Source organism: Pteropus vampyrus, unplaced genomic scaffold, assembly GCF_000151845.1.
Source record: "Pteropus vampyrus isolate Shadow unplaced genomic scaffold, Pvam_2.0 Scaffold50, whole genome shotgun sequence".
NCBI lineage: Eukaryota > Metazoa > Chordata > Mammalia > Chiroptera > Pteropodidae > Pteropus > Pteropus vampyrus.
Genome location: NW_011888831.1, coordinates 8,886,226 through 8,900,678, shown reverse-complemented (window position 1 = coordinate 8,900,678; position 14,453 = coordinate 8,886,226). Strand labels below are relative to the sequence as shown.

General features: G+C 33.8%; 1 protein-coding gene and 1 pseudogene across 5 annotated transcripts in view; both read right to left on the bottom strand.

Moving 5' to 3' along the window:
- Positions 1-2,365: 2,365 nt before the first annotated feature.
- The window catches only part of RHOT1 (ras homolog family member T1), a 51,811-nt gene continuing 39,723 nt past the window's right edge, over positions 2,366-14,453 (bottom strand). For 2 of the 5 annotated variants that reach the window (XM_011360020.2, XM_011360021.2), the window contains 2 exons: positions 14,172-14,294; positions 2,366-3,470 (listed from right to left, as the gene is read on the bottom strand). In XM_011360020.2, the coding sequence (XP_011358322.1) occupies positions 3,353-3,470; positions 14,172-14,294 (241 nt within the window). In that variant the 3' untranslated portion in view covers positions 2,366-3,352. Of the gene's footprint in view, positions 3,471-12,599; positions 12,714-14,171; positions 14,295-14,453 lie in introns of those variants that run through there. The other 3 variants (XM_011360022.2, XM_011360023.2, XM_023530600.1) reach the window with 2 other exon arrangements.
- On the bottom strand, positions 6,145-6,262 carry LOC111739459 (annotated as a pseudogene).

The window sequence follows — 14,453 nt, the reverse complement described above, 5'->3', positions numbered from 1 at the left end:
TTTGGATATATGGATGTATGATGATAATATTGACAATGCCTCGTGTGCATCAACATACAGCTTTCAAATCCAGAAGGAATGACAATTTCTCAATTTCACTGACTCTCTGCTAAAGGAGATTAAAATCTACAGACCAAATGCTATCCTTGGAAAATACAACTAGGAACCAGAATGGCACTATGAAATTAGGAAGTGTTTCCTACTGATGACAAAATCTCGCCTTCTAGTAAGGTGTCTATATTTTCTGAACCCAAAATAACTGGGACAAATGGTCTGATAAGTGTGAGTGTGCCACAGGAGGCAAGAGGATGTAGTTTTTTAATTTGGGATATATAGAGAAATCTGAGATACTCACAGGTAAGACTTCCACAGAGCTAAGGGCCAAACAGGTTAACAGACATTTGCTCTTATTGATGAAGACTTTTGATAGAGTTATAAGAAAACAAGAATTACTTGCAAACTTAGAGGTTTTTAACACGTGGATCATTGGGACTGTGAATCTGGGGATTGAGGTTTTTGGAGTGGTCAGCATTCTCATACTGTAAACATCATATAAATTGAGCATCTCGACATGTGGTATTTCTCAAAAAGTACCTAGCCTTCAACTTCCTAAAAACACACGGACTATTAAAAATTAAAGGATGCTGCCAAATACATGTTAATAAAAACTAGGTCACATACTCATTTTTAAGATTTGCACATATATTTAAAAGACACTTTTATATTGACTTTTACTAGTACAATTCAAACAAAAGGGCCATTAATACTAACACTAGTTCTATTCTGAGGGCCTGTTTAGGAAAGATTTATGGTCTACACAGAGTTTGAGCACTTACCTCTGCCCCCCCCTGCCCCACCCCCCTACTATTTATTATTCAGTTGCCTTCCCTCAGGTCAGAAAAGTTCTCATTTCATTCAGGACTGACTCATCAGTATACTTCACCTTTGGTACCTTCCCTCTGACTGGTGATACAGAGATACAACCACCCTCCTACCTCTTCTTTCATAGGCCATTTCAGAAAGGTTATGTGCTCCCCAAACTCCTAACATCAGAGCCCACACCTATATAGCATTTATAAACTCTGACAATGTGGGATATTGCTCCTTTTATGATCAAATGTGAAAGAGAAAGCTATTGTGAATGGCAAGAAGCAATAGACCTTTGATGTGCTAAGCAAGACTAGGTTACCGCATTATGCCACTGGACTATAAACCTTCAAAGGAATGTTTCTTCACATCACTACTTCACTATTCATTAAAACATGGTAGCAAGCAGCCTCAGAATTGTCCATTTAAAAGATAATGCAATTGGTGCAAAGTGAAATTTCCTTTCAATATTCAAGTTCTATTTTCCTCATTTTTCCTTAGTTATACTCTTACAGCTTGCATATTCTGAGCAACTGTAAAAGCCAGAAGAAGCCTATTACTGTACTTATTCACGTATGTTTTCACATTAACTAGTCTCTAAAGTGGATGTGAAATGAAAAATATCTGCACATGACTATAGGTTAAAAAGAAACCAGTGAGCATTCCCTCTACAAACCTGCCCTGCCTAGACTGACAGTAAAGGAAGGCTGCTAGGCTTGTTGAGAGTGGGTAAGAATACAGGGCAGCTACAGATTTGTTTTCTATGAATCAGGCACTTAAGCTCAAATATAAAGTTTAAGAGAGAAAAATCTAAGTATACAAACACACCGTGACTTTCCATCTCTTGACAAACTACCGTCTTTCCTCTATTTCTCACAAACACAACAATCTATAAGGAATAGTCATTTAAAATATTTTAGTCTGAACAGGGAAGAACTTGGAAGGAAAGAATTAACTCATTGAAAGGTGTATAACTGACAAATTTACTTGGTAAATAGAAATCTCAGAAAATAATGAAAATGAGGAGTCACCAGATTGTTCCTTAATTTTCCTTTCCCTCAAATTTAGAATAAAAATGGGGGGAGGGGAGAAAGGGAAATAAGCAAGTAAATATGGCACACATTACTTTACAAGCTTATAGCTAGTAAGTTATACTTCTACTAGCTGCTTAAGAAGTGTGATCTTATGAGAAAACATTCCTCAGAATAGTAAATAGAGAAAAAAGCCCTGTTAAAGGAGAAAATAAACATGTAATCAGAGCAGAAACCACATTAGTTAGATATGTGGAGGGGAAAACAATTGGCCTTTTCTAAGAATAGATTTCCCTACAACTTAAAAATAATTTCCCCTTATACATACAAATCTTACTTGTCTTCTTTCCTAATTAGTATTATGTTTTTGTATAAAAAATAATTTTCAAGGTAAGAAAGATAGAAACCACAGGATTTCACTCACATCTGTACAGAAATATTTACTTTGTAAGACAAAAAACTCAAGATCACAGTACACAGTGGTTATTTATTTAAATACTTGAAAAGGTCGATGATGAAAAAAATAGGTTTATCATGAGAGTTTATATTCATTAGATTTATTTTACCATTTAAAAAAAGTGCTGCTTCTAGGTTATCCTAGCCAGATACAGAACACTTCATGATACATGCAGCTACTGTAATATACTATAATAGACACAGCCATTATAGAATGATTTACACTTTGGGAGGAAATTCAACAGTAGTAATGGTGACTGTTTATTTAAACTAAAAACATTGATAATATACAAATCTTTTTTCTCATTTGATTGAAAGGGCTATAAAATTCAACATACTGACAAAAGCAGCAACATAATCACATAAGTAACACCTCTAACTGCCTTTAGCTTACTCCTTCCTTAAAGGAAAGCCTCACACTCAGCTATACAATTTCTGGACTGCATGATGGCTTCAAGGGTGGCTTACCATAAGTGACTGAAAGTTGTTTTGGTAAGCTGACACTGACCCCTTTGTTTTTAAAAACGGAGAGAAATGGCAAATTGTGCCTCATGTCCCTAACAAACCCCAAAATCATTCTGAGTAAATGTGAAATAAATAAGTGATCCATGAGTAAATATAATCTCTGAGCTGACTTAAACCTAACAGAGTGAGCCAACTGAGCACTAGCAATACCATGTAGAAACATCTAGAAACATCATTTCCAGAACTCAGTTTAGGAGACCATATCTTGCCTGAATATGTACATTATTTACAAAATATTCCCTTTTGGCCTCTGGAATTTAGCCATTTTAGTTTGGCTGTTAAGCTGTTTCTTTCCATATGTTAGTTAATACTGCAGTTATAACTATCATTAAAATACTCTTATGCATGAATTACAAATATTAATAAAGTAACTCTGCATGTATAAATATGTCAATATTCCTAGCAGAATTTAAAGCATTCAGAATGTACATAAAAGTATTTTTTTTTTGGTAGGGGCCAGTATTTTTTTTTAATCATCGTTGTTTCAATAATGCTTTGTACATAGCAAAGCCCAAAACTGCAAAAACAGTAGCACCAAAACTTGCTCGAAGCCAAAACGTGGAGCTCTTGAGGTCAGCTTGTGTCACGTGCCTGTAGTCAGAAAATATAATTAATGTGTGAAACATGATTAGTATGAAAATACCAGTTAATTAACAGTCTACTTTTAGGGAAGTATTAGCACACTTGTCAGGCTAATTGCATACAGTAATGCTTACCAAAAAACATTTATCAATATAGTCATGTATATATTGCTTAGATAATCCTTATCTCATAATGTAGACATGAATAAAAACAAATGTCTTTACAATTAGCTACTATTTGGGAGCAAACGTTTTAAATTTTATACATTTTCTTCATATGAGAAATGGAGAACTTAGACAAATCAATCTATCACTTTTTAATACTACCATGCTCTTTCAAAATGAGATGTAAGACTGAGATCTCATAATTTTGAGAGTCAATTTCATGGAACTTAATATACACTCTCTAGTCTCCAGGAACTGAAAGCTAACTTGTAAGCAGTTAAGCGACAAGTGACAATACTTTTCTAAGAGCAATGCTTAAAGTCAATTTTGGAAACATTGAGCCCCATAAAAATTCACCATAGAAATACCAAAGGGAGTTGGGAAGATACCAGTTTGTATTAATTTGGCTACTGCTGATTAATGAAAGGAAAAAACAAACAAATCCTGGTAATAGTTAGACAGGCAGTGGTGATACCAACCAAAAGATGTAATGTAACATGATGGACTGAAAGGTAAATGATGTTTAAAAAAAAAAAAAAAAGCTATGTTGTGCATGACAAGAACAGGGACAGCCTGTACCACAAACTGAGTTTGTGAGCATGCTCAGTTAATAACACTGCTAAGCACTCTCAAGAGTCTCAAGTATGACAGCTTACCACAAAGAGGATAAAGCTCTAAAGCAAAGGCTAGAACATTTTATTCAAGTGTCACTGAAGTTTTAGTTAAGTGAATACAATTGAGGTAATGTAGAAAACTTAAGAGAATTAAGACCTTAGAGAGACTGGCTAGTTTAGGTTATTTTACAACTAAGTTAAACGAACAGACTGAAGAAAAAGTCAGATATCATTAAAAGACCAAGACACCGACATATGCAAAAGAGTTAAGAGCCAAGAATATAAATTGTACAAAACTACTTTGCCTCAATAACAGTGGGAGTGAACAATCAGATTAGTTATCACAAAATGCGATCTGTAAATCCATAGAAACAAGTCTATACCATGAGTGCTCCATGCTTATCACCATGGCAAAACAACACACAGCACTCCAATTTCTTATCTTGCCCAGTTTCTATTAAAAAAAAGATTGCTCCTTATATAATTATTATTTTACAAAGCAAAGTGATAACGCAGGTTCATTCCGCCTTGCAAGTTAGTTCTTTCAACAGGCAATGTTTTATTTTTATATTTAAAGTTAGGGAAGAGAATACTTAGGTTTTAGTTTTTCCAGTTGGAAAAACTCCAAGAAGGCCAACCCACTGGTTGTGGGAAATGTTACCTGGCTTCAAGAAAAAGTGGACCATGAGATGACTCCATGAAGATGGAATCTTCAACAGAGCTGATGGCGTGCACTTGGTGAGTAATACTGCCTTCGTCGTCTGCTAACAGCATGGCACCCCACTCAGCTACCCGGGCTCTTAACCTTTTATACACATGCACACAGTTTGCAGTTCACAGCAGAGCTCACAAAAGGGGACTGAAAATAACATCTCTCAATTAAACATCCCACACAGAAATTGAGTTGCCACCTATATGAAGCATCTCATGCTTTCTATATTTAAAAATAAATATATTCTACAGCAAATTGCCAAACTTAAAAATCTATCTATATGTACTCTTTAAAACACTCAAATACTAGGCAAGGAAACCTAAGGCTGTTACATACATCCTCTATATATCCCTCGGAGGCTGGTGGTGGTCTTTCAAGAGAAGCCCTTGAAACCAATATCCTAAGCAGTACCTGCCAATATGTGGTGATGCTAAGTATTCATTCAAAATGAGGCTAACAACTATTAGTCGTGACGTTTATAGATGCTTCTAATTTCAGACTACCAAAAACTACAAAATACACCTGTGAAAAATTGAGCCCAACATGTCAAACTCATAGACTGTCATGAACCTATGATGAGAGTTTCAAAGTTTACAACTCCAAGTCAATAGTGATGTATAGAATTTGAAGCGAGAACACAGGCTAAAAGTGCATTAGAGCTTTTGCTTCAAACTTTGCTATCTCTGTGTTTTTTGTGCATTTCCACTGATAGAAGATTTTTTGAAAAATTTTTTCATGTTTTTTTAACTTAGGGAAAGAAAGGGGTTAGGATTAAAGCTAGCTATAATTACATTAACATCAGTCAAAATAATTTCTCATAAATATTCAAGTATAGAATCTGTTGCACACAGCTCCCTTTATCGTATTTTAAGAAACTATTATCATTCACTAAATAATATATTCTGACTGACTTTATTGCTTAGTTTTCTCTTGCATTTCAAAACAGTAATTGTTATTTTCCCCTAGCTATAGTATAAGCTTCAATAGGCAAACAGCAGTTCATATTTATATATGACAAACAATATAGATACATGCTCAAGATGTATCTAGTTAAAAACTCAAGGTAACTATTTATTTGTTTATTTGTTTGTTTGTTTATTTTAGGCGAGGCAACCCTTGGTTGACCGCACAGATTGTAAGGACCTTGTCAATTTACAACCCCTTATTTTGTTTGTTTGTTTGTTTATTATTTATGACTACAGCACCTGGTCTTCCTAGGTGGTCTCCCATCCAAGTATTTGCCAGGCTCGACCCTGCTTAGCTTCCGAGATCAGATGGGATCGGGCTTGTTCAGGGTGGCATGGTGTAGACTCAACGCAACTATTAACTCATATGACATATTTCAATGATTCCATCAACGTTATAGTAGTTTTTTTGACACTTTTAGACATGAAAAACTACACTTCCAGACATGGAAAACTACTTAGAGAACTATTTTATGCCTTTATCATGTGCATTTACAAGCTGCATTAACCAGGCTCCACTTATAAAAAAGAAAGCATTTGTAACGCATGGCACATTTGTCATTGCTTAGCTGACAACACCTGAATAGAGAATAGTGCAATCTTAACTGTATTCCATAACTATTAAGAACTGAGTCATGTTTGTCATTTTAGGTCTCAAGTAGAAGCAGAGTAACAATTCCATAAAGCTGCTTCCCAGTTTTCTAAATTCAAGCAAAAAATAATTCTTCCACAATTCAAAAGTATAATTCTTTCAAAATGACTCAAATATCATCTTAGAATAAATTTAATATCTTACTGTATACTTTTTCTTCTTAAAGTTTTTATAGTATTAAAAAGGTAATATATGTTCATTATAAAATATGTGCAAAATAAAAGTAGGAAGAAAAAAAATCACCTAGAGTCCTATCACCTAAGGCAAATAATTAAAATTTGGTATTTCCTTTTAGACTTTTTCTATGTATTTCTTACACAGCTGCAAACACAGTGTGTATCATTTATATAATTTTATATCCTTTTAAAAACTTACCATTATATAAGAACTTTTCCATAAATTATAGAAACATCATTTTAAATAGCTGCATTATATTCCATTCTCCTATTGGCGGCTATCTGCATTTACTGGTGACTATAACAAAAGTGATGATTATCTTTCCACATAAGATTTTTCTCTATATTTAGGATACTTTCCTTAAGACAGACTTCCCCGAAAGGAATATTATAGGGTTAAAAATGTGTGTATGTGACTATGTGTGTATAAAGGTTCTTTTAAAAAATCTGTTGATATACCAGAATCATATTTTCCTACTCTATGTGGAATAAGATAATTTAGTTGAGTAGTACCTCTTTTTAGAACATAATGACTAAATGCTGGAATGTAACCTTAATCAATCATTTGAAGCTTGTCAGAACTTTCAAGTTCTTAGGTGGAAAATTCTTGTGTTTTGGATGCTGGCTTTCTGTCTTAGAAGTGCTAAGGGCCCATCTGTCAATCAGATGACAGGTGCTCTTGAAACAGGTGTGGGAGCGGACCAACATGTTCGGACTTGGATATTATTAAGGCTGCTACTCAATAAGGCAGAGAGGAAGAAATGTTTTAAAATGCAGGCAAGAAAGGTTAAATTAAGAACTGTCTTTGTGAACCAGTCACACCAGGCATGTAACAGTGACCAAAATTCCTATGTACTTTTGCACAGAATGCCTTAAAGAAAGCATACAAGATGCTTTTGGTTAACTCTGCAATTTATGGCAAATATAAGAAAATTACCTAAAATCTTATTGGTTCAATGTATTTAACCAATAATAAATAAAGGGAATATTATCAATAGCAATAACCAAATCTTAAACAGCTCAATGGCATTAAACCCATTCTAGCTACTACCAAACAGGATAGTTTTAACATTGTTTTTTTATAATGTGTCATATTACTTTATATTTGGAGTATGAAAACTATATTGCAGTGACCTAAAACTTTGCAAAAATTAGAATTGGAGAAAGAAGGAGAATAGAGAGATCCAGATTCAATTAAGCTTGTCTTAGGTTGCAGGCTACTATGGAGAGGAAAAATAAGTAAAGTAGAATATACTCAAGGTGTACAAATGCACTAATATGAAAGGTCTAATTTTATAATTCTATCCATATATGTATCTCAGGTATGGAGTTTTAAGTTAATACTCTGAAAAAGCTTATGGAACTATAATGCATGTTACCTAAAGTTACTAGTAATGCATGTAACTAAAGCTCAAAGATATCATATATAATTTTCTGCTATTTGCAACTACACATCTCAAGTTGAAAACTATGAGGTCACCAAAACTAGTTTTGTTTTTAAATAACTCACTTTTTTTCTAAGAATTCTGAATCTCCCTGCTTTTACTGCTTCTGCCTGAAGTATTTTTTAATATTTATTTCCAATAAAAATGCTACTGCTAATAATAATCTTAAAATGACAATTTCCCTAACTGAACTAGTAGGCGTGAAATATTTTAATAATATATTTTTCAAAATAGGTTAAGAAATCAAAACAGTACCCTATAAAGATGAATTAAAACATAAAAATCATAAGAAGGCTGGCTGTTAACTAAGCATGCCTAAATCGTAACATACTCTAGAAAAGGACATAGGTGTGCATCGATGTCAAAAAACGCTTTACCAAGCATTAGAAGAATCAAAATTTAGATGATCATAGATACATGAGAAATACTCCATGGGGAACATGATACCTATATGTTAACTACTAATACTTAAAGATCAGAATAGGCAAACTCCACCCTGTCATGTCCTTTAATATACTAACCAAATGGCAAAAATATTTTAAATTATAAGTAGCAGCAGCAGCTTACTTAATGAGGCTGTATAACACAAGCTCTTCTATAATTTTAAACATATGACTATGTATCTAAATTCAAAGAAAAGCTTTGTAAGGACCTTCATACAAGGGAAAACAGAAGTTTTATATGAAACTAAAACAAAGGACAAACTTCCCTGGATACAATATTTTACTATAACATTAATATCCCTAGAACTCTTACATTCCCAACAGAAGCTCTATAACATTAAGATGTCTAGGAACCAATCCTCTCCATAAAGCAATCCTATGAAAAGGCAATTCATTTTGGTATAATGATAGTAAAATCCTTCCTTCAAAAAAAAAAGGGCTCTTATATTAAGTAATATGATTTTAAGTAATGTAAAAGAGGAACTTAAGTGATTATTAAAGTAATACGGGCAAATTAAGTAATTCATTGACTAATGGCTTAAAATATATGCCACACACATCTAATTTAAAAAATACGGTAAAAAATAAAATGGGTACAATGACTGTCCATCATACCTTTGGGTCTCTGTAAATACTCAGTATGAACTATGCACTTGGTTGCTAAAGTAAAATGCTGTTACCAAACTTATGAAGTAACATGAACAAATAAGATATGGCTAATGCAAACAATAAAATAGGATAAAAGAAATTCTATAACCAAAATAGGCATCAAAGAAAATCACACCAAAATAATGCACTATAAAATAAACAATTTTGATTGAATTACAGATTAGAAGAAGTGGATTATACACAGAAAACTAGTTGGGAAAGGGATCGAAAGGAGTTAAAAAAAAAATGACTAAGTAGCCCAGACAAACAAATGAAAATGAACACCTAAAGGAAGGACAAATTAAAGTTCGCAGCACACTATAGTATAGTAACATCTTCATTCATGCAAAGTAGGAGTTTTCTGCAGTCAGAATAATATATATTTAATAAACTAAAATCCTGGGTAGTTCAAACCAACAATGAAGCTCACTTCTACATGATCATTTTAATACTTTCAGATTAAAAAGGTATTTAAAAATTAAACTATAATCAAAGGTATTTTTTCCCGGTTACATGATTTACACGATTTGAAATGAAAACATTACCAAAGATTAAAATCATCTGACCACATGTTAATAATCCTCCAAATGTATTTAAATTAAAATAATTCCAGTTATTCATAAATTATTCTAAAGAAAAACAAACCTATTCAGATCTGAAGAGTGAGCCCATATTACCAAACAAAGTTACATGCCAAATACAGTTTAACATTTCTCTCACATGTTGAAATCAATATACAGTCAATTAAATTGGAAAGAAAAAATCTATTATGACTTTCTATTTAAAATATGTACTGCCAGTGAATAAGCTCCAAAAAAGGAACAATCTTTTCTGGTCAAAGACACATAGCTAGGGAAAAAATGGACAATTTTAGAAATAAATCTATTAAAACTGCTTAAGTATAAAATAATAGACTTACATCCTCTCATGATCAGATTATAGCACTTCCTTTTTTAGCATGGGACTAAGGTCACTGAAAATATACCAGTTTAAAGAAAAAAATTTTTTGGCAACATAATGTTTAGAAACTTAAAGGTACGTTCATATCTTCTTCATCTTCATATTTTGCCCCAGCTCACCCCAGCAGGATCCTACCTAAAGCAGGTACTTAAATTAAGTATTTAAATAAATAAATCAAGGACTGAGGGGTGAGATAAAGGGAGAACATGTATTATCTCTGGAAGTAATTTCTATTTCAGCAACCACTGGAACAATGCGCTAATTTGAGAGTAACATCTATGTACCAATATTTGTCTATCAGTTTCTTGGTAGACATTTGATAAACCTTTTCCTTAATTAAAAAATTAAAACTGCTCTTTTACAGCTATAAATCAAACACTAAGCATGGCAGATTTCTAAAACCAAATACTTAATTCTTAGCACTGAGTGAGAATCCTCCCTACTAAATTATGGTGAAAAATTCTTAAATGGCTTGTACTCAATCAGTCAATCCTCTTCTTGCTTATGTAACATTAAGATATAACTAGAACGACAAGTGGTGACCGACCACCAAAGGTTGCCAAAACCTGAGACTATTAGAGTAAGGTGATTTCATTTGCACCGCACAGCCTTGTAATTTTTTCAAATTTTTCATGGGACAGAGTAAAATGGGGGTGGGGATAAGAAACACTCTCATTCCTTAGGTATACTTTTTTGTGCATGTGTGCCTGCATTTTTACAACTCTAATCCATATCTCAAGACTGAGGTTACAAACTCGTGGCCTCTATGCCTCGTTTGTTCCGATTAGCACTTTAAGTTTTTAAAATTTAGTTGCTATTATGTAAATACCAGAAAATTTCACATAAAAACCCTAATTTCTAATCTCATAGAATCAGAAGACCTGGTAACACCGGGCCTGTACAATAACAAATGGCCAGAGCTGAGCTGTGGCTGCCTCTTTTAGACAAGGCCTATCATAGTCTCTTCTCTTATTTCTTACACTTGGCAACTTCATTTATTTACATTATCTATCCAGACCCTATAGGCACTTAAGTTTTAGGCCTCCACCCCCACCTACCTTATCTATATCCTTTTGTAAACCAGAAAAAACTTCAATACACAACTTTTAAATTTCTACTGTACTTCTATCAAATAAATTATTGAAATACAACCAGGGGTCAGGAAGGAGTTCTTTGAAAGGTACACTGGTTTCCCCCCTCATCTTCTTCATTTCTTCCATTCTTGATTACCAGATGTCAGTGGTATCTTGACATTACTATTAACTTACTTCTAGTTTATAAATAGATATGACAAAATGTACTGATTTCTCTTCGAGAATCACTGTATGGAGTAATATACTATTAGCAAGCTCATCTAATAATACACATCCAACCTATTTCATTTGAAAGCTGACTAAACCAATCTAAGAATAAAATTGTCAAAAAGATGCAGATAATGAATCAATCTGCAATTCTGGACAATCAAGAGCTTCTAGAATAAATAGATGGTTTGTGATGAGCAACTACTAGACACTAAGGTGGGTTCACCAAGAATAAGACACCAAACAGATGTCACTTTCTATTTAAATAAAATTATTATGCTGGTAGATAAGAAGAATGCAGTAAAAAGTTATGTATTGATTTCGAAGAAAGTCCTCCATGAAATCTCTCATGAAAGATAAAATATGGGCTGGATAATAAAATATTTTTAATTGACAGAATAATCTTTCCCCAAGAACTCTGAACCTGTGTCATCGGGAAAAATATTCCCTAGTGGAGTGCTATAGAGCTTGCTTGCTGTAGCTCACTCTCTCCAATCTCTGGGTATTTGACATTATTTTTTATCAATAACTTGAAAGATAAAGAAGACATATCTACCAAATTTGCAAATAACACGATGCTGAGAGATATATATAATGGGACAAATGACAAAAATAATGTTTGAAATGACTGAGCTAGAACAAATGGATCAAAAAGAATATGACATTTAATAGAGATACATATGTATCTGCATTTAGATTCAAAGAGTCAACTGAAAATGGCAAATACACAACTAGAGAGGAGGGGACACTGCCTTAATAGCAGTTCATATGGAAAAAAATATGATTTCCGTTAACCCCAAGATTAATATATATCAACAGTGGGCCGGGGCTGTTAAAAAGTTAATTCATGCAGTAGACAGGTCCTGTCCTAACTGTGGAACATGGCTGCCCACTGTTCGGGACTTGTCAGATCATACCTGGAGCACTGTTCTCCATTCTCAGTGGCACCTTTTAAGAAGTACTCTGAAAACCTAAGGGGCTTTGAGATGAGGACAACCAGGAATAATGAGGTCACTAAACCATCTAAGAAAAGGCTGAAAGAAATGGGGATGTTCTACCTGGAGAAGAGAAAATTAGGGGAGACATGATGGCCGTCTTCAAATGTCTGAAGGATTGCTATGTTGAAGAGGGAGTAGAATAGTCGTATGTTGTTCTAAAGGGCAGAACTAAAACTAAAGGAAAGAAAGTTATAGGGAAATCATTTTAGTTAAAAATAAATAAATAAAAAGCAAAAGCAAAAACCCTCTCCAATGAGGAACGCCATCAGCAGATAAGCAGCACTCTCTCAGGAAGGCTTGCAGGAAGGCATTCAAATGGGAGGTTAGGCCAGATGAATTCTAGAATCTCTTCCAACACTACTATTTCCAACATCAGAGCTCCTGAATGTTGTTTGGTTTGAACTAGCCTGCATTTTCTCAGACAGCTGTCATGAGAGAAACTATGTTACTACTTTATAAGATGTCATTCAAAGGACAGAGGCAGAACATTACCACCAAATGAGTGTGGTGATCCCTTCAAAGCTGTCACCTGGGCTGGCTGCATTCTTATTCCAGAGCTGCTAGTACTCAAACCACCACCAAAACTCTTTTGGAATGCCAGTTTCTGACTCACATGAGATACAGTCTCACTGTTTCAGAGCCACACCTACTACATTGCTAGTCGACACAAATTTATCCTAGTCATCTGGTACAGTCAGAGCGTAGCCCTCAGTGAGAGCCCAATGGTAAATCAAATTACTGACCGATTTCTAACCAAAATCTATTTAGCTTTATCAGCTATCTTAATCAAGTCCAGTTCCCAATGACATTTGAATGATTTCAAAAACCTAATTCATCCAAACACACAGAAATTTGATGTTGGATACAAATTAATATTACATAGGCTCTTAAATGTGCACAAAATGTAAAATCAATTTGAACAAAGCTAGTATGACCAGAATAAGAATATAACCTTCCAAGTTCATTGCTTTGAAGGAATGTATATATCCTACTTTTTTTCTTTCTTTTTAAAAAGCATATTATTTTCTAGGCATACTTCATGTTTTGGGCTCAATTACAAAGACTGCAAAAACTAGTACTACATATCATTTTTTCTTTTCCATATTCCTTTGAATTCTTAAAGTTGGTTATTATCCTCATTTCCAGAAACCATGTTCTTTCAAATAAACCTTCTAGGTATTTATAATAGAGAAAATTTTCAAACTCAAGATATTGTTCACATTAGCATGGTTTTAATAAGTTATATTATTTGAATATAAGCTAAATACAGTATAATACTTGGGATCAATGTTTCTTTTACTTACTACAAGTCTCCTAATCTATTTCTACAACTCTCAGCCAAAAGATTTTAATCTCCCTACCTATATTATCCTAATATGAAAGATATTTAACTTCCTTAATGAAAAAAGAAAACATCTAAAATCTTATAGTCCCCTAAATATATCTATTAATTTAAAGACATTATTAAAGATGAATCCAAATCTAAACATTGTCACCACAGTGAGAATTTTAGTGGAAGTTAGTTGGGCATCAGCCAGCTTGTCTTTATAGTGAGTATCCATATAATACTTATCCACTTTTTCTTTTGTATTTTAACAGAATGCCTGGTACCCAGTAAATAAAGTTAAGAACCTGTTAAGAACTGCAGTGAAGATTTTGTTCTTTACAGATTGCAGCAAGTCTGAGTTGAGGAAGTTCTGACAGATGCAAAATGTACACCTGTTGCAGGTGCACATACAGCGTAACCGGGCATGGCTGCGAAAACACACAGAAGGACAGGAGTTGAGTTCTTACTTACAAATATGGCACAAGCCAGGGTGTGCCAACTTAAAAAAAAAAAAAAGATTTAGGCATAAGCAACACTAAGGAAAAGGATAGTGTGGGGCATGCTAAAGTTGTGCAGAATTCCACATA